The sequence below is a fragment of the Myripristis murdjan genome, chromosome 7, assembly GCF_902150065.1.
Source record: "Myripristis murdjan chromosome 7, fMyrMur1.1, whole genome shotgun sequence".
Lineage (NCBI taxonomy): Eukaryota > Metazoa > Chordata > Actinopteri > Holocentriformes > Holocentridae > Myripristis > Myripristis murdjan.
The window spans coordinates 2,080,091-2,099,487 of NC_043986.1; the positions used below are offsets into that span (position 1 = coordinate 2,080,091).

General features: G+C 39.6%; 1 protein-coding gene across 1 annotated transcript in view; it reads left to right on the top strand.

Moving 5' to 3' along the window:
* Positions 1-19,397, top strand: part of LOC115361792 (interferon-induced protein 44-like) — a 343,479-nt gene that overhangs the window by 13,693 nt on the left and 310,389 nt on the right. The window contains exons 2-3 of the mRNA XM_030055423.1: positions 6,429-6,455; positions 6,575-6,608. Coding sequence (XP_029911283.1) covers positions 6,431-6,455; positions 6,575-6,608 — 59 coding nt within the window. The 5' untranslated portion in view covers positions 6,429-6,430. The remainder of the gene's footprint in view (positions 1-6,428; positions 6,456-6,574; positions 6,609-19,397) is intronic.

Consider the following 19,397-nt stretch of genomic DNA (forward strand, 5'->3'; position numbering starts at 1 on the left):
GATCAGAGTGAATGGTGGATAATATTTCTTGCAATAAAAACGATTTAGGAAACTATCTGTGGACTTTGATTCTTTGAAACAAAATTTCGCATCCGGTAAGAGGTGCACTTGCCCTCTGAAATGATACTTTGTATCACATAACATAACGTTAAGCAGTCATCTCACTTCCCTCCACTGATTAGGCCTAATATAACAGCTGAGGCTGACCGAGCTGCAGGTTCTAATTTAACAATATGTTAAATTATTATTTAAAAAATGTAAATTGCTTATCAAACAGACCTAACAATTCAGCTACCAATGAATGAGCAGTAGTATGCATGTGATAACACAGATTGAAAAATAAGCCGAAGTGATACCTCTTCTCTGAATAGACAAGCTACAGTGTGCTGCTGTTAGCCAGTGAAAATAGAGCGGAGTGGCAACTCTTCACTTTGTTACACAATCTATGTCAGTGCGCTGTTGTTTTACTTTGTTCTTGCTGCGCTATGCTTCAGACAGCGCCACACACACACACACACACACACACACACAGGGTGTAAAATTGGGTAGGGACGCCAGGGACACTTCACTACCAATATCCAGCCACCACTGTACAGTCCCTAACAATATAAACACTGTCCATCAGTGTCTAGTCAATTCTTATGGTACACAAAGGGAGGAGGAGAAAAACTAACGCACATCCAATGAATGCACTTTTTGGATTGTAATTTAAAAGTCTATGACGAAAAAGGAAAAACACATTTTATTAAGTTTTTATTTAATGAAGTAGATTTCGTCTCGTCTTTTGTCGTCAACAAAAAATGCGTGTTACTTTTGTCACAGTCAGTGTTTAAGGGTATTGATTTCGTCTCGTCTTCGTCTTGTTTTCGTCATGAAAAAACCCATCGTTGCCGAATATATTTCGTCTAGTCTCATCTGATGAAATTAACACTGGTTAGGTGGCGACTTTTTTTTACACGAACATGGCATATCCTTTCGACAACGATCCCGTGGATGAAGGTGCAGTGTTACTGCACAGAGAATTAAATATTCGTCCGGAGATGGTTATAAGACTGCACATAGATGTTTTACCTGTTTGAACAGTGTTTTTATATTTCATCTTAAGCTGCTGCCAAGTGCGCTTCTAAATGCACCTAAATGAAATAAATTAATAGGCTACCATTCAAGCAGTTTTCCCCTGTAATATTATTGTAATTGCAACGGACTACATTTAAACTTACGCATTGACCCGAGCAGCAGTGTTCTCCCACGCCGTCTCCCTCTGCTATGCCGCTGCAGCAGTGTTGCGCTTTAAAAAAAAAAAAAAAAAAAAAAAATGTTCAAACTCGCTGTATGAATCCATTAAGATTTCCAATTCAACTGGGGTGAAAAACGCAGCCCGATGCTTCCCCGTTGCCATGGTGACTCGTCAAATCAGGGTTCCATTGACTCTGTCTTTTTACAGCTGTGGGTCACGCGCTTAACTCCAGGCGAAACTACTCCGAGCTGATCAAACTAACTCAGATCAGCTGTTCTGGAACCGAAAACCTTTCCTGTCTCAGAGTAGATCCACTCAGAGTTCGGGGTAAGACTCGGAGTTTGTTGAACCTGCTTCATGAAACGGACCCCAGGATGTTCATTAGGTTGTGTGTAATGCTGTGGTGCCACATTGAGATTAGTCAGTGTTACCTTGAAAACTGTATTCTTAAAGGACTGAACAGTTTCCTGTTGTGTATCTGCAGGAATTCCCCAGCTGGCTGTCCTCACCAGAATTGATTTAGCCTGCCCACAGATCCAGGAAGATCTGAAGAACGTCTATAAGAGCAAGAACCTGAAGGAGAAAGTGAGTTTCTACTAGTAATTTTATGATCGACTTCATAAAGATTTTATTAACTGCTCAAAAAAATTAAGGGAACACTTCAGATCACTTCACTTCACATCACATATCAGATCTTGATGAACGACTCATTCAAGTTGAAAATCTTCATCAGTAACTTATTATTGTAATAAATTTTGTTATTTTATTATTTTTTGTCTTTAGCATTGCTATTATTATCTTTTTCATTCATATTGAATTAGTGTTATGGCATTATTGTAATTATCACAATAAATATTGAAGACTTGTACTCAGCAATGCAATGTACTCAGGTGTCCCTTGAAAATAGGATCTTGATCTCAGTGGGATTTAGTTTATTAAATAAAGGTTATTATTATTACTATTACTATCTGAGCAAAAACAAATTTTGAAGTCAGCTGTTCCTTTTGTTACTTTCAACTTAGATGGAGAAATTCAGTCAGTTGGTGGGAATTCCAATGAACTGCATCTTTCCTGTGAAGAACTACAGTGAAGAAATCGATGTAGACAGTGAAGTCGATTCTCTGATTCTTAGCGCCCTGAGACGGATCATCAGCTCTGGAGAAGAGTTTTATGTATTTTATGTTTTTATCTTACTGTACAGCACTTTGGACCTCTGTGGTTATATAGTAGTAAGCAGCTTTGAGTTGATTGGCTGATGTCTCGATAGGTACGGTGGACAGTGAGGGTCACATCAGAACAAGAGAGGCACAGGGATTAAAAAAAAAAAAAACTTTTTGTTGAAAAGGAACGCCTGTGTGTGTGTGTGTGTGTGTGTGTGTGTGTGTGTGTTTCTGTGAACAAAAATTAAATATGATTACATCAGTCAAAAGCTAGAAAAACATTTTTAAGAATTTCCCAGTTTGGGAACAATAAAGTAAATCTATCTATCTACTTTCTGTCATATCTGAGGAGAAACATGCTCTGATCTGAATGGATAACATCTTTACAGCCCATAATGCCTCCATATCGAGGGCTGCAACAACAGCCCTTTACTTGGTTCTGTTTTATTCACTCTAAAATTCAAAAACTTATTTGCCGTAAACAATTTTTTTTAAAAGGTGCAACAATTTGTGTGCTCAGTGCTCCTGGCGGGCTGAAGGGGACACACAGCCGGGACGCAGCAGGGAGTTATTTTTGAACAGGGGCGTCAGACATCAGACGGGGGAAGAGAGGGCTGCACTTCAATGAGGTGACACCCAAAATCTAAACCTCCAGAAGTGTAAAAAGGTAGCACAAACTGTCAAGTGAAGGAGGACAAAATCCTCACATTTCCCTATTCACTGACTCGCATCTCATTTGACAAACACTCACATGTTTCAGTACAGATCCTTCAGCCCAGCATTTGAGGTTAACATGCTTAGTGAGGCAGTGTATATGTATTATATATGTATTGTATGTATGTAATATATATAAGTTCAGAGTGTGTGCACAGCTGTGGCGGCACGCTGTCGAGTACAGACAACATCACATCCACAGCCTATGAACCTACACACATCTACAGGTGAAACAACACTGAAACAATAAATTGGGAATTTCCCAGTTTGGGATCAATAAAGTAAATCTATCTATCGATCAATAAAGGCTGTTGAGACCAAATCATCTGTGAATGGTTCATGTTACTCTCTTAAAGAACGCTCCTGGGAGCTATTCCATCAAGCTGGCTAACGGGATAGCCTGGCTTATTTCGATGAGCCTCTCTAATTTCAGTGGGAGTTCCGTTCCATCAAAGTGGCTTGTATGAGTTGCAGCTCAGTAACCATGGCAACTTAGTCAGCAGAACTAGCCTGCTCCGTGGCGGCTTACAGCCAAGCTTAGCTCAGCTGCTGTCAGAGAATGGCCGACGGACGGAAACAGACCCCCAAATGACGGCTCCGTCATGTATATTGTTGCCCTGGCATCACATATTCAATTCAATTAAATTCAAATTTAATTATGTAGCCCCATGTCCGTGTTCGGACATGGGGCATTCCCATTGACTTATTTCCCATAATGTGACCAAGCATGAATGTACGTGTTTACTTAATGAAAATAAACATAATGAAAATCATGTGTTACCACTGTCAGTCTCCGAAATCAACCGAATAAACAATCAATCAATCAATCAAATTTTATTCATGTAGCACAAGTCATACATCAAATGCAACAAGTGTTGAACATAGAGCAGTTAAAAAGAACACGAGGTTAAATAAAAAAAAGACATCTTATTTTATTTCCCACCAATTTGCGATGACCCGCCTCTATTCTGCCCGAAGCCAAGAGGTCAGCTGACACAGGTGAGGGACGTTTACAAGAACACATATATCAGTTAATCCCAATTGGATTCATGGTCATCCCACTTTTGGAATGATCCCTTTTTATTTGGATTGTTGCATGTATAATTTCAGAAAGACTGTGCCTAAGTTTTGAAATCATTTATTAACCATTCAAAAGAAAAAAAAAAGAAAACAAACTCAATCATCATAATTTTGTTCAAGCTGTGAAGACAAAGAATGAAAGCATTAAATACAGTCCAAACCATGGCTTTCTGTTGTGTTTAAATTTATACTTAGCCTACTTCCTTCTCCAGTTTTTTGATTTCCATATCCCGACGGTGTTGCGGCGGTCAACAATCCTGCTTCTGGCGCCCCTCTGGCCGCTAGCGGCGCCCCTCCAGCAGATGGCGCCCTAGGCAATTGCCTATACCGCCTATGCCAAAAGCCGGCCCTGTTTGTGGTGATTTCTCTATATTCTTCATATAGTCCCATCAGCAGTGTCTGCTCCGCCGCTGAAAATGTCGAGGCTCTCCTTTTCCCCTCCTTTTGAGACAGCTGTATCTTCATTTCGACAATCGACTGTTCTGGGCTGCTTATGTGCCCCGTGAACGCGCGCACTTGAGGCTTGTTCAGACATGGCTAGAATTAGCGCTGACTTGACACGGCTGAGTCGCGTTAGTGGAACGGGTTGAGGCTTTAGTGAAAGTTGACGCTAATTCAAGCCAGGCTATATCACGTAAGCACAGCTTTCTTTAGCTGCTTTCATGGAACAGCCCCCTGGTGTCCCTTTCCCCTCCTTTGTTTACACTGTCCTTTAGTTTCACTCTCATTGAGTACGTTTACATGCACACCATATTCCGGTTCGGCTCAATATTCCGGTTAAGGTAACTGCGCCGCGGCAACTGGAATATTCCGTTTACATGTTACTTGGCATGCCCCCGTGTTTTGGCGTATTCCACTCTCTGACGTAATGCGACACTCAGCCGCGGGGGGCAGCAGTATGCGTACAGGCGTCTGGTCTGCCGGAAAAACCGACGAAGAAGTGTTCTTCCTCGTCTTCTTCTTCTTTTTCTTCTTCTTCTGTCGCTGTTTCTATGTTTTCTCCCATTGATATCCTCCGTGATATTTAAGTCTTTCATTAGCTGAAGGTGGACTGCAGTTTCCTGGCTCTTGCTGCTGTTCGCCCTGCCGTTTTCCCCGCTTGCAGGTAACCATAGCAACAAAGACGCCACAGAATTCCTTGCGAGTCGAGCATGCGCAGTCGTGACTGAATATTCCGGTTCGGGGAGTTTTCCGACTAAGGTGTTTACATGCCCCAATATTCCGGTTGGAACAGGAATATTCCAGGGGGCTTATTCGGAATTCTCTCCAACCGGAATATGACCTTAATCGGGTTCGGTGCGTGTTTACATGACACGTGCGCAACCGGAATATTGCGAATATTCTGGTTAATACAGGAATAAGGTGTGCATGTAAACGTGCTCACTGTCTCAGTCATTTCATTCTGCAGTGAAACTGAAAGTGAGTCGGGCTGTGACTCGACAATAAACTGGAGGATTTCCTGTAAATCACGTGGCTTTTCACCACAGTGTGAGAGGGCAGATCAAAACATGATCAAAACTTTGTTTCCGCCACACACTGCACTCTCTCTCAGCTCGACAGCAGCACAGGTTGGTTTTTTCTCAGTTTGTTCTCCTCAGGTTTTGTAGTAAAACACAGACAGACGTACTGTTGTTTCTATTGTTAGAATTCAGTGTTTTGTCTTCATATTAATGCAGTGATTAATACCTTCAGTCACTGAGGAAATGGGATCATTTCAAACATGAAGAGACACCTGGACACAGCAGATCATTTCTTTAAGCTGCTTCTTTGATTTTCATTTTCAGTGTCGGTGGTGATTTGAAAATTGCTGTGACTTTCCAACTTCACTGTAAGAGAAACTTTTTTTTATTAGACTTTAATTCATTTGAATCAGTGACTTTTATTAACTTAGATTTAAGAGTTTATTTGAATTTCGGAATATTTTAACACCTATTTCTCACAGAATGAAACCAAAACTGCAGATGCTTTTATTTTATTTATAAATTGTTATTATAATGTTGGATTTAACTAAAGAAACATTTTCATGTTGTACCATATATATTCACTTTCTCCAGTGATAATGCACAAAGCCATGATCCTCTCAACTCATTTTGAGCTTAAAGTGTAACAACTTGACATATTCATCTTTTTCAATCAAGTTATTAAGTCTCAAAGTTATGATTACAGTTTGATTTTGGGCAATGAATAAATTGTTCCTTAAGCTGTAATATCTAAGTTTTACATGTGTTATTTTCTAGCAATGGGAAGTTTATTTTCCACACCTGGTAAGAAACATTTTAAAACTCAGTGTTGATTAACTGATCACTCAGAGAATGACAAGTGCCTTCATGTCTCTGTGAAACACTGCTGACGTCTTAACCAACATGTTTAACTTGTTTCTCAGCTTTTAGTGAGCCATGGAGGGAAATACCATGGAGGTAACTACCAAACTAATGTTTCTGTATGGTGCTCTGTGTGTTTTAGTCTTTTCAAAATGACAGAAACTGTGCAACACGGTGTTTAGTGACTGTTTCTCCAGATGTACATGAGACCACAGAGGCGTTTCAGCATCTTTAATAAAGTGGTTTGCAAACTGATTTAGGGGCTTGGATAGTGAGTTGAGTTGGGCTTTATAAACTCTTTGGCAAGAATACAGTTATCCACTTAGTTATCCACTTGTTCTGGAGAACAAGTGGATAACTAAGAGTCCTTATGAATTTTTGAAAATACAGCATCGTGTTCCTCCTGTCCACTGCATTGTTCAAAATTTCATCCCTCTCTCCCATGCATGTCTCCACATTGCTCAACTGTCCTTTGTGTTTTGTATTGCCACATCTCCTCCTTTAACAACTGATTTCACCACAATTTTCGGATTATTCTGAAATTCATTCAGGGCTTTCCTTTCTGATACACTTACATTACAATTCTTCAACCTGTTTGTGGATTTGACAGTTTATTCCTTGTCTTTTTCAACTAGTTTGCTAACTGTAGCAGGTGTTGGGAGATCATTTTTTGTGACTGTTTGTTTGTTGTTGTGCTGGCTTTACTCAGTGTTTGTTGCAGGTTAATTCATCTACAGATGAATGTATGTTTATTGTCTCTCTTGAACTTGCTGGTGGTCTGTAATAAGAACCAAATGATATATTCACCATCTGAATAACTGATTTAATCTCACCTAATTTCATGTGATCTGAAGTCTTTTCTTTGTTGAACAGACACAAAGACAGAGAGCTGCAGTACGTGAGGAATTACAAACCCCACAGAGATGACATCCAGCATCTGAGAGTCCTGCTTTATGGTCCAGTTGGAGGTGGAAAATCCAGTTTCATCAACTCTGTCAACAGTGTCTTACAAGGCAGAATCACATGCAGAGCTTTGGCCGTGGAAGGCGGTTTTTCATTCACCAGGAGGGTATGGACACCTTTTAGCGCATCAATAAACTCAGCAAAGGCCACATGTCTGAAGTGCACACCCAAGTATAGTTATATTGCATCAAAACATTTAGCAAATTAAACAAGACTAGGTGAAAACCTGGAGTATGGTTGGAGGGCAGCTCCATTTAAAAAGCAGCTGTTTTGACCTCAGCCTATCATCTGCCTAACATCTCCATCTAGTCTTGGCCCCTTCGTCCAGCGAGCGCTTTCTGAATGTGTGACGTCATTAACAGTCATATAGCTCTGATATGTTATTAATGATTTATATAGAAATTAAACTGTAGCTCTTCATGTTGCTATTTTCCAATAACCATTATAGAATGTTTAGTAATCAGAAGTGGTTTCAAGGTTTTGAACATTTTTAATTAATTTCATTAATCTTTATCTGTGGAAACATGTTCTTAAAGATCTCTGGATAAACATTCAGGGCCCGATCTTAAACCAGACGCAAAGTGTCGACAAGCAGGACTTAAGTCTCTTTTCCACTTTCCAACCAGCTTTTAACCCTCCTATTATGTTTTGGGGCAATTTGATCCCATTCAATGTTTAATGTCTCTAAATAAATGATTAACAACATTTTTTTTTTTTTTTTTTTTGCTTCATACACTCCTGATCAAAAATTTTAAGTTGAAAAATTGCAAGAATTTACATTTTGCACTGTTGGATCTTAAGAAGGTTCTAAGTAGAGCTTCAAAATGCAAAAAGAAGAAATGGGAGTGAGACAAAAAAAACTGAGTAAGCAATTTATTGCAAACAACCATTAAACTGAAATAGGCTGTTCATCAGATGATCAAAAGTTTAAGACCAAGGGCCCTATCTTGTGCCACCCGCTACCCGCTGCCACTACCCGCTACCCGCAAATTGCAGATTTAGGAACTTCCGCTATCCCTAAACGGTATCTTGCGCCCACGCTACCCGCTATCCATTATGCCGACTCCATCAGGCCTTTGAAGACGTTATTTGTTCTTAAAACCCTTCTCTCTCAAATGCCGTCTGATGGTTATGGGACTGCAGTTGGCACCAGTGACAAGCTTAATTTGGGCTGAGTATCGTCCCGTATCTTGACAGACAGCCAATTGGATCCTCCGACTCAGGGCCGGTGAAATTTCTTTGGGTCTACCACGTGACTTTTTTATTCCATAACCTTCAGGATCTTTTACGAAGTTTAAAATTACTGTCTTACTGTGTCCAACCTCAGCAGCAATGGCACGCTGTGAGGGCCTTGTTGTTGGGCCTTGCTTATGCAGCTCAACAATCCGACCGCATTCAAAGACAGAAAGCTTTTTTGCCTTTGCCATCAGGAGGTCATGACAGTGTGGATACCTGACAGAAAATGACACTGAATCCACATTTTTGCAAAGATTTGGGCTTTTAAAGGCTGAGGTCTTAAACTTTTGATCAGCTGATGAACAGCCTATTTCAGTTTAATGGTTGATTGCAATAAATTGCTTACTCAATTTTATTTATTTTTTTTATTTTGTTTTGTCTCACTCCCATTTCTTCTTTATGTATTTTGAAGATCTACTTAGAACCTTCTTAAGATCCAACAGTGCAAAATGTTAATTCTTGCAATTTTTCAACTGGTCTTAAAATTTTGATCAGGAGTGTATTTAATGAGTGTTCCTAATGTAATGTGTACTACCAGGTAAACATGAAATTCACATGATGATATGTTTTCAATGTCCTGTACACACTTTGTACACATCGGTTATAAATAACAAAAATCTGTACTTAAAAATAATATAAAGTTATTAAAACACCAAAAATCAACATTTATTTCCAATTTTAGGTCAATCAGTGAGATTTTATGGTGATTTGCATATTTTTCCATAGTGGCGCAATAGGAATACTGGATTTATAAGTGGGGATGAGGGGGTTATGTTTTATTTAAAGGGCTATTTAGGTCGTCAACAAAGAAACATAAAGTAACTGACACATAAACTTTGGTAATAATTTTAATTATAACAGTTTTGTGGAGGTTTAAACATCTGGGGTCAAATTGACCCCAAATGTAAAAGATGTTAGTAAATTTGAACATAACAGGAGGGTTAAAGAGGATGGGAGATTGTGTTACGAGTGGAGCAGGTGGGATCCAAATGCAGGAGTAGGCAGGTAAAAAGGCTTGAAGAAACAAGAATATTTACAAAACTCAAGAAAACTAAAACACTTGGAATGTGTGCATCACACACAGTAATGAAAATGACCAAAAACTAAAAAAACTAAACTGAAAACAGGACTTAAATACACAAGGAACTGACAAGGAAACAAGACACACCTGGGGAAGGGGCTGGACTACAAGACAGGAGGACACAGGATTGGCTGAGGGGAACACTGGGGAGAGCAGACAGGACTGACACACACCTGAGCGCTGCACTACCAAGAGACATTACCGGGTTAGCAAGGTGTGTTGAGTCTAAAGCCAGAGTTTGTCGTGTTACGAAGGCGGCTCTTTTGACCCGGCTCCATCACCATGGTAATATATGCTAACAACATAACCTGCTCCTGGTCACGTTATGTTCAGAGTTTTGATTTAAAATGGCCTGTTTTTCCTGTTTGCTTCAGGTAATACATCTGTTAACCCTTTAAATTAGACGCTGAATCTCATCCAGAAAATGCCAGAATAATAAGGCACAGCAGCTCCATCCCACTCTGGAGGATATTTTGATGTTTGTTCTTATTTGCTGCCAAGTTCATATGACACTGCTGACACCATATCTAATAATACACAAGTCTATCACACATAGGCCTGATATTATATCAATTACATTTATTTCACCTGATACAGACGAAAACTAACTAAGGTCGTCTTTAATAGCAGCCGACCCTCCGTCCAGACAAAGTGTCCTGACCCACCAGGCAGCAGCTCTGTCTAACAGCAGCACTGTCACTCCTGTGTTTTACAGTACAAGACCTACAAATTCCAAAAAGGACAACCTGGAGACTTCTACCCTTTTGTCTTCAATGACACAATGGGTCTTGAGATGAAGGAGAACAGAGGAGTCCATCCAGAAGACATCAAACTGGCCATGAAGGGACATATGAGAGACGGTTACACGGTAAAATTAACACATTGCAGCTTTGGGATGAAAGCCTCTTTGCTGACAGAAATATATTTAGCAAAAATTCTGTTTACATCATTACTTAAATGGATTTTGCATTGTTTTCTAGTTCAATCCTGCATCTAAACTGTCAGAGGACAGTCAGCATTACAACGCAGAACCAACTCTAAATGACAAAGTTCAGGTTCTGGTGTGTGTTGTACCTGCTGACCAAATACCTCTACTGACTAAAGATGATGGGAAGAAGATAAAGGACATCAAAGAGACGGCCAGTCACCTGGGTAAGAGCAAACATCAGGATGTTCATTAGTTTGTGTGTAAAGCTGTGGTGCCACATTGAGATAAGTCAGTGTTACCTTGAAAACTGTATTCTTAAAGGACTGAACAGTTTCCTGTTGTGTATCTGCAGGAATTCCTCAGCTGGTCATCATCACCAAAATTGATTCAGTCTGCGAAGAGATCCAGAAAGATCTGAAGAATGTCTATCTGAACAAGTACCTGAAGGAAACGGTAAGTCTATACTGGTAATTTTACATTAGACTGCATAAACATTTTTTAACTTTATTAAAATATAATACACAGTTAGGGCAGTGGCACAATATTTATAATTTTACACTTGTATACATAGGAGGAAATCCCGAGGAGGTCAGGGGAGGCATGATCCCTCCATCCATAAAAAAATCATTGTTAACACTAATAAATAAGAAGACACAATGCAAGCAGTGCTAATGCCTCAAAGTTTGGTCCACATCCTTTTCCAGCAGGCGGGGCTCCTGCAGAGTGGCAGCTCGGTAACTTTCAGTCTGTCAGCCTGAGAGGCAGCAGTCTGATGATAACTAGCAAGAAAACCTCATCAAGTGAAAGCCAGTGAGTCATTTATCAGACCACTTGTTCATCAAGCACAAGGTTGTAATATGAAAATAGATATTTTCCCCTGGTTGGTCCAAAACCTGCTTCTTTCAGCTCACTGGATTATTATTGGATTATTATTATTAGTTGAATTATTCAAAGTATTTCCTCTAGTTTTAGAGCTTATTTTGAGTTTCTAGATCTTGTAAAGCTACTTTGATGGACTGTAGTGGAAATTAGAACAAAAACTCCACCATGCTGGATAGATCATTCCGGTACCAAGTTCATCTTCATTTCATCTTTCCAGATAACCTTGTTCTCTTGTTCAGCCAGGCTTTTTTAGATTTTTTTTTTGGTAAAGTCTAATCTGGCCTTGCTGTTCCTGAGTGACACCAGTGGTTTGCCCCTCGCTGTAAACCTTCTGTATTTATTTTCTCATAAACATCTCTTGACTGTAGATTTGGACAGTGAAGGCCCTGCCTCCTACAGAGTGTTTTGGACTTCTCTGGACTTTGTGAATGGGTTTTTCTTCACCAGGGAAAAGATTCTTCAGTCATCCACTTTAGATGTCTTCTGTGGTCTGCAAGGCCTTTTGGTGTTGCAGAGTTCCTTCTTTTTCAGGATTTACCAAACTGTGTGGTTTGATTTGGCTGCTCCTGAAGTTGTTGTCTGATAGATTTGATTTGCTTTTGGAGCAAATAATGATGGCCTCCTTCACCTGTGATGGCCTCCTTCACCTGTATAGACACCTCTGTGGATCACATGTTGAGGGTTCTGATAAACAGCTAACAAATGCAAACACTTGAAATGAAGTCCAGACCTTTTATTTGCTTCATTTGTCATGGAATAACGAGGGAAAAGTCCAACTGCTTTTAGTCAAGAGTCCAATGACTTTTGAGCCTCTGAAAATAGGGTGACAGTGTATAAAACTGTCTGTAATTCCTAAAAGGTTAATACCATATTTTTGTTCGGCCCCTCAAATTAAATCTGACAGTCTGCACTTCAATCACATCTTGGTTACTCAAATCCATTCTGGTGGTGTACAAGGGCAAAATTATGAATATTCTGTCACTGTCCTAATACTTATGGACCTGACTGTAACCGTATGCTCAATTTCAGTATCTGACCAAAGAACAATTCATGAAGTCAACCATGACTTTCATTACCTTCTACTTAGATGCAGAAATTCAGTCATTTGGTGGGAATTCCAATGAACTACATCTTTCCTATGATGAACTACCACGAACAAATCAACATAAAAGATGATGTTGATTCTCTGATTCTGAGCGTCCTGAGACGGATCATCGACTCTGGAGAAGACTTCATGAACAACATGGAAACCTAAGTGACTTTCATTTGGCTTTCAAAGATGTTCATGGCATTATAGAAATGGCAAAATCCCATTGGCACTGATGCATCAAATTTTTAACAAAAGGAAGTGAGATGTAGACCTGTTTTGTATTCTAGGATGTAACTGCCATGGAAATAAATCAAATAACATTTTATTTCTCTAATTCACTGGTTGGTTCTCAATGCTGCCGCTCCCTCTCTTCATTCATTCTGTGGCACCTCTCTCTCTCTCTCTGTCTCTCTCTCTCTCTTTCGCTCTCTCTCTCTCTCTGACTGTGGTTTTCTGGAACAACCTTCACTGTTGAACCAGCCTAGATCACTGCAAGGGAGATTGCTTCACTGTGACAGCATTAGACTGCACATACAGTGACAAGATATATATATATATATATATATATATATATATATATATATATATATATATATATATATATATATATATATTAGGGATGCGCATTTAGATTAATTTTATAACTGAGTAACCTAGCCTGGGCCTACTCGAGTACCCGAGTAATTAGGTTAAATGGGGACACATAAAATCGTTCATGTACAGCGCATCAATATACCCCTGTTTAATCGAGGAGAAAACTTTTTTCACAGTCATCATTATCTTGGTGGTAGACTGCTTTCATGTTTTATCCATGTCCGAGTAGGCTAAATAAAATAAACATGTATAAATGTTCCCTGGTGTGCGTGGTTGAATCTATTTATTAAATAAATCGGTCTCAACCAGACGCTGACGGAAGCTGACAGAATAAGCAGTCTTCAGTGTGGATGCGCATAGCTAAGTACACAGCAAAATCAAAAGTGTTAGATTTCCAGTGTTGGTGTTGTATGTTAAAAATACAGTGTTAATTCAACACTTGCTTAGTTTAATTCAACTATGTGAGAGTTAATTCCTTAAAAGAGTTGGTGTTAATCCAGGGAGTTAAATCCAATTAACACTGTCAAGTGTTGATTTTAAAATCAACACTTAACAGTGTTGCTCCCAGAATTCCAACGGATCTATGACGTGTTTGCCTAAAGAGCGGGATGACTTCAAGTCCGACTCGAGCGGGGTCAGCAGAAGACAACTTTCTTTTCGCCCTCAGACTTCACGGAGTATCTCTCTGTAAGTACATGAAAGGTGGCATGCCTATTTAATAATACCTTCTATGCAGTAGTATTTTATATGTGTCGATAATAAGTCTCACGGAGTCCTGTCTGTAGCTGACATTGTGACAAGGTAGGCTAAGTCCCATGTTAAGGTTAGCATGGTTGTTGCATGCTATTTTTTTAAGAGTGCATTAATGTTCCTTTTGCACATGAGTGTTGATGAATATATACAATTTGCTTAACGTAAGTATAGGCTACACGTTTGGATAACACGGTATATATGTACAACTGCACATTTTTGTGAGGTTAAAGCTAGCTAAAGTGATGTAGCGCGCGCACGAGGCGTCACGTTAACCGAATATTCTCTGTCGGAAAAATCTTTAGGCCATCGAATTGCGCGTACAGTAATTAATTAGCTATGGTCTAGTCTTGATGAGTGACGGTGTTTGCTTTACACGGCAAAATGCCAAGCGATGGAGTAGAGAGCCGGGGCTGGGCCGGGGGTTGAGCTCCTGCTTGCCCAGAGACTGTTGCTAAAAGTCGGACTAGCTCTATGAGCCGCGTAGCATGTTGCTGCTGGAGGAATACAGCTGTAGGCTTCTTGGAGAAACAGACACACCGGGCCACCACACCAGCCACACCGAGCTCTGCTCTAAACCCAGAGCTTTTTACGGGCAGGAGTAGTTTATTTAATTTATTAATTTATACATTTATTTATTTATTAACTTTTGGGATTAAAAAAAAGTTTATTCTTAACTTTAACTCAGTCTAACGTTAGCCGCAGCTAATACCAGAGTCACACACCTCCCTCAGCTGCTGCCATAATAAACGTCTGAAATGCCGGTGAGTTTTTATAACTTTAAAGTTACACAGTGTTGTAGCTATCTGGGCAAATGAACAATAACGTCGCTGTCATGTTTATGCCTTCAGTTGACGTTATTTTGCCAAACTAACAGAAGAGTTAATCATGTATCTTTGTGTTTATGGATAAGTGTCGGTGTTAGCAGGAGAACTAGGTTCGCCGTCATGATAGCAGGCAGGTTGAGCTTCAGTAACACTGTCATTGTGCTGGCCCCCGTTGTCCAGGTGGAGACCAGTTGGCATGACTCGTGAGTAACGCTAAAAAAATCAAAACAAATACTCCAACGATCGAACTCAGGCGAGGCAAAATCTTCATGTCTCTCCACATACTGTAAATGATGACGCAGTGTGGATGTCTTTTCTTCTTTTTTTTTCCATAGTACATCATGTTGGTGAAGGTGAGATTTGGAGAAATGCAGAAGTATGTCAAAGTGGCTGAGACTGAAGATGGCTATGACGACTTCAACACATTTGTTCAGAAAGGTTGGCATCGCTTTTAATGTTTGTGTAAATTGACTAATTGCCATAATACCTGCTGAATTTATGTGATATGTAAATGTCTCATATTATGGAGTTGTTTATGATAGCTAATGGTAATGCCCTGAGAAGAACTTGACCTAAAATGTTGGAAAAACAAGTTTAGCAAATTTCTGTTTATTGTAATTTTTCCATTGCTCTAAATTTATTTATTTATTTTATCAGTCATTCAAAAGCTAGATCTTCCACTTGAGTCTGAGCTGCATTTGACAGATGAATCAGGGACAGATGTCGATGCAGATGTGTTTGAGGAGCTTTTGCAAGCAGGGAACCTTACTGTTAGGGTGGCAACTGAGAAGTCAACAGGTGAGACTCAGACTTGTGAGGGCAGGAGTGGATCGTCAATAATGAGTATTGTGGAGAACTAATTATTTTTTCCTTTTGTCTATACTTTTATTTATATATATATATATATATATATATAACTTTTTTTTTTTTTTTTTTTTAACTTTTTACAGTTGTGCTTCAACATGATCTTTCATATACTTCGTTGGAGCCACCCATGTCAGACAACTCATCTGTGTCAGAGGACCCCCTGCCAGTATCCTCTGATTCATCAGATGCAACAGTCATTGTTCAGACAAACAGAGGGAAGAGAACCCATGCTGAACGGGAATCGGCAAAAGAGGTGTTAGTTATCAAATATCACACACAAATATATTGTGCAGTTAAACTATGGTTTTGTTGTTGGACGTAATGATGATGATGGTGACGGATATAATTGCTAATTTGCTTTAATTTGCTTTATCTTTTAGATGGTGAGAGATGCTCTCCAGGCTAAACCAGGTGGACAGATTATTTTGGATGAATATGATAAAATGAAAACATTGATGGATAGCACAAGGAGACAGTTAGTAAACCTTCTTGTGGCCGACATGGTTGAAATTCATGGGTAAGACTTCAATGTTCATATTTATACTTTACTCAATACAGATTTTTTTTTTTTTTTTTTTTTTTTTTAAACAGCACACTTATTTTAGGACATTGCATATTAGTAAAGCAACTTATTTATTTTCTCCTATGAAAGAAATAAATATTAAATGGCTAAAACATGATACAAAAACTAACTGTTTGAGAGAGATTAAAACTCAATGAAGCTAACAGTAAAATTTGTAAGCACTGAAGGAATTGTAGTAGTAATGTCTTGTTTATCTTTCAGGAGGAGCCCACCTGTCTTTGTGCGAAGTAAATATGCTTTGGGCATCATCTCTCTATTTCCCAGCCTCAGAGATCCATACTCAGACAATGGATATGTAAGTTTGTAAATGAAAAGCTTGTATATCAATTTATGGAGTTGTAAAATGGTCTGAACCTACTCTACTATTTAATGTTTTTAATATTACAGGAACACTTCTATGACCCACAGAGTGGATCTGGGTACTTGGCCTGGAGGATAAAGACTGTTCAGCGCAACACTGCAGCTCAGTCCCGGAGATCTTCCACCAGCACACCCTACCAGGATAGTCCAAAGAGAAAGAGGGAAGTTCTCTGCACGGATAAGCAACTGCTTGGTGAGCACTGTCATGAAGCAATATCCTTTTTGAAACATTCAACTGATGAATCTGCAATCAAAGAGAAGATGAGGGCTACTTTTCAGTACCGCCAAACACTGGTTCAAGATCAGCATTGCTCTTCGACAGTCTTGGATGTCTTCCCACGATTCCTCAACATCACTGGCTTGGTGAGAAAGACAACTTCTTTTTATTAAGTGAAATGTTACTCAAGGTATACACTTTTAAGTTGCATAAGGATAAAAATGTGTGTTCTTCTGTAGATTGACCAAGACTTTACCATGATGTTTGGAGAGGAAGTGTCGGGCAGATTTTTGGCAAAATGGCCTACTTTTTTCAAACCTAGGATCCTGACAGACTGCAAAAAACTGACTTCTAATGAACACATTGAAGACCTCTTGTCTATGCAGCGCGACTCGGGTGGATCTGGTTAGTTTGGCTCATTCTTCTCGTTAAAATATCTCAATTATGTTTGATGTGAATGTGTCTGATATTTCTCCTGTTTTTCCCCTAGGCTGGGACAGTGACCTGTCAAGCCTTCTACTGTTGGTTCACTTGCTTCCCCCTACCTCCAAAGGCCACAAGAAGAGTGCTAAAATCAGCGCATGTCAAGCTGAAGACCATGTTGTGAGATATTTGCAGGTATGCAAATAGTAATGTACTTATGCAGTTATTCTGATGATCCTACTTCTTGTGTTGAAGCACATTTTTTTTTAATTGGCTTAGTTACTTGAATGTAGTGGCATTACATTTCATGATTTTCTCATGATTCTTATTTACATTTTGTTAAAGATGGGAGCCAGTGTTGAAACCTTCCTTGCTGGTTTAGTGCCAGGACAGCCCTTCCTCCTGTGTGTTGGTGAAAAGAAGAACAGCATCCAAAGATACTACGTCATCATTGACCACAAGGCCATCCCTTGCAAGGCACAGACATCCTTGGCAGCTTTCGATGAGCTCTTCAAAGCACACTTCATCTTCAGTGTCAACTACCATGAATCCCTCCTCAACTTCTATACATTCATCCAAACCACAGTTTTTAACATTGACGTGGGAAGTGCCAAGGAAAGTCCCAGAGTCAAGGAACTCAGAGCGAGATTTTTGCACGACGCTTGAGGTGATAAATATCCCTGGTTGCAAATATGTTTCTTTGTTATGTCTGTAAGGCACACCACAAAAGTTCTGCATTGCTTTGTCAGCATTTAAGACTCCACCACGGTCTATATCCTGGAAAGACATTACGTTTAAAATGTGGACAGCCAGGATGTTGTTTATCATTTTGCACCTATTCTGGTTTCAAGAAGCATCTTGTTCATTTCCATAGAGATGTTGCTTTGACTAATACTGCTGACAATCTGGACACTCAGAATGAAGCTGGTGAGCCCTCAACTTCACAGGCAGTCAGTACAGACTCTCCAACAACAACCCAGCTCTCTGTTGACAATAATCTTGTGTTAAACATGTGTGCTTCTGTTGTAGCACAGTTGCAAGCATCTGGTGTTGCTGAGAGCACAGTCCAAGCAATGGTGGGGTCCATGGAGGAACTTGTAAATGACATTCATAGCCAAGCGAGAGAGGCAGTTCTCAGCTGTGCTACAGAAATTCAATGCACAGATTTAGAAAAGAAGGTGGAAAAGTGTTTTGATCAATTAGAAAATCCTTTCTCAACCTTGAACACAAGAGTCAAACGACAGAAGTTCTTTGAGGAAAAGTGGGAAATTGTTGAACCTGTTGAATATGTTCTTGGGGTGCGGTTTGATGTTCGCAGGGATGAAACAACAGGAATTTACAGTCAGGTCCCTGTAACGGATAAATTTGTGTATACACCCATCCTGGGAACTCTTAAGTGTATGTTCAAGAACACTGAATTGTGTGAAAGTTTCTTGCAAGCCAAGCATCACGAAGAAGGAGTTTATAAAGACATATGTGATGGTTCATACTTCAAGAGTAATGTTTTGTTTTCCCAGAACAAACATGCTCTACAGATTCAGCTCTATTTTGATGAGTTTGAGACAGCAAATCCCTTAGGTTCAAAGAAAGGGATTCACAAACTTGGTTGCATTTACTTTATATTGAGGAACCTGCCCCCAAAATATAACTCTGTGTTGATGAATATACATGTTGTGGCACTCTTTCACTCACAAGACCTGAAGACTTATGGATTTGATGACATCCTAAAGCCTCTTGTGGATGATCTTAAAATACTTGAAACACAAGGAATTGAGGTGCCTTTCTCAGACTCACCTTTGCTTGGTTCTGTTATACAAGTAACAGGTGACAACCTAGGTTTACATGGACTGTTTGGTTTTGTCGAGTCCTTCAGTGCTACGTATTTTTGTAGATTTTGTTTGACAAGTAAGGTTGAGTCACAGTCTGTGTTTACTGAAGATGACCCTGGCATGATTTTTCGTACAAAAGAAATGCATGCAGAACATTGTGCAGCTCTACAGGAAAATCCTATGTTGGGCTCAACATTTGGTGTCAAAAAGACATGCTTGCTCAACACATTGCATTTTTTCCACACCTCGGACAAC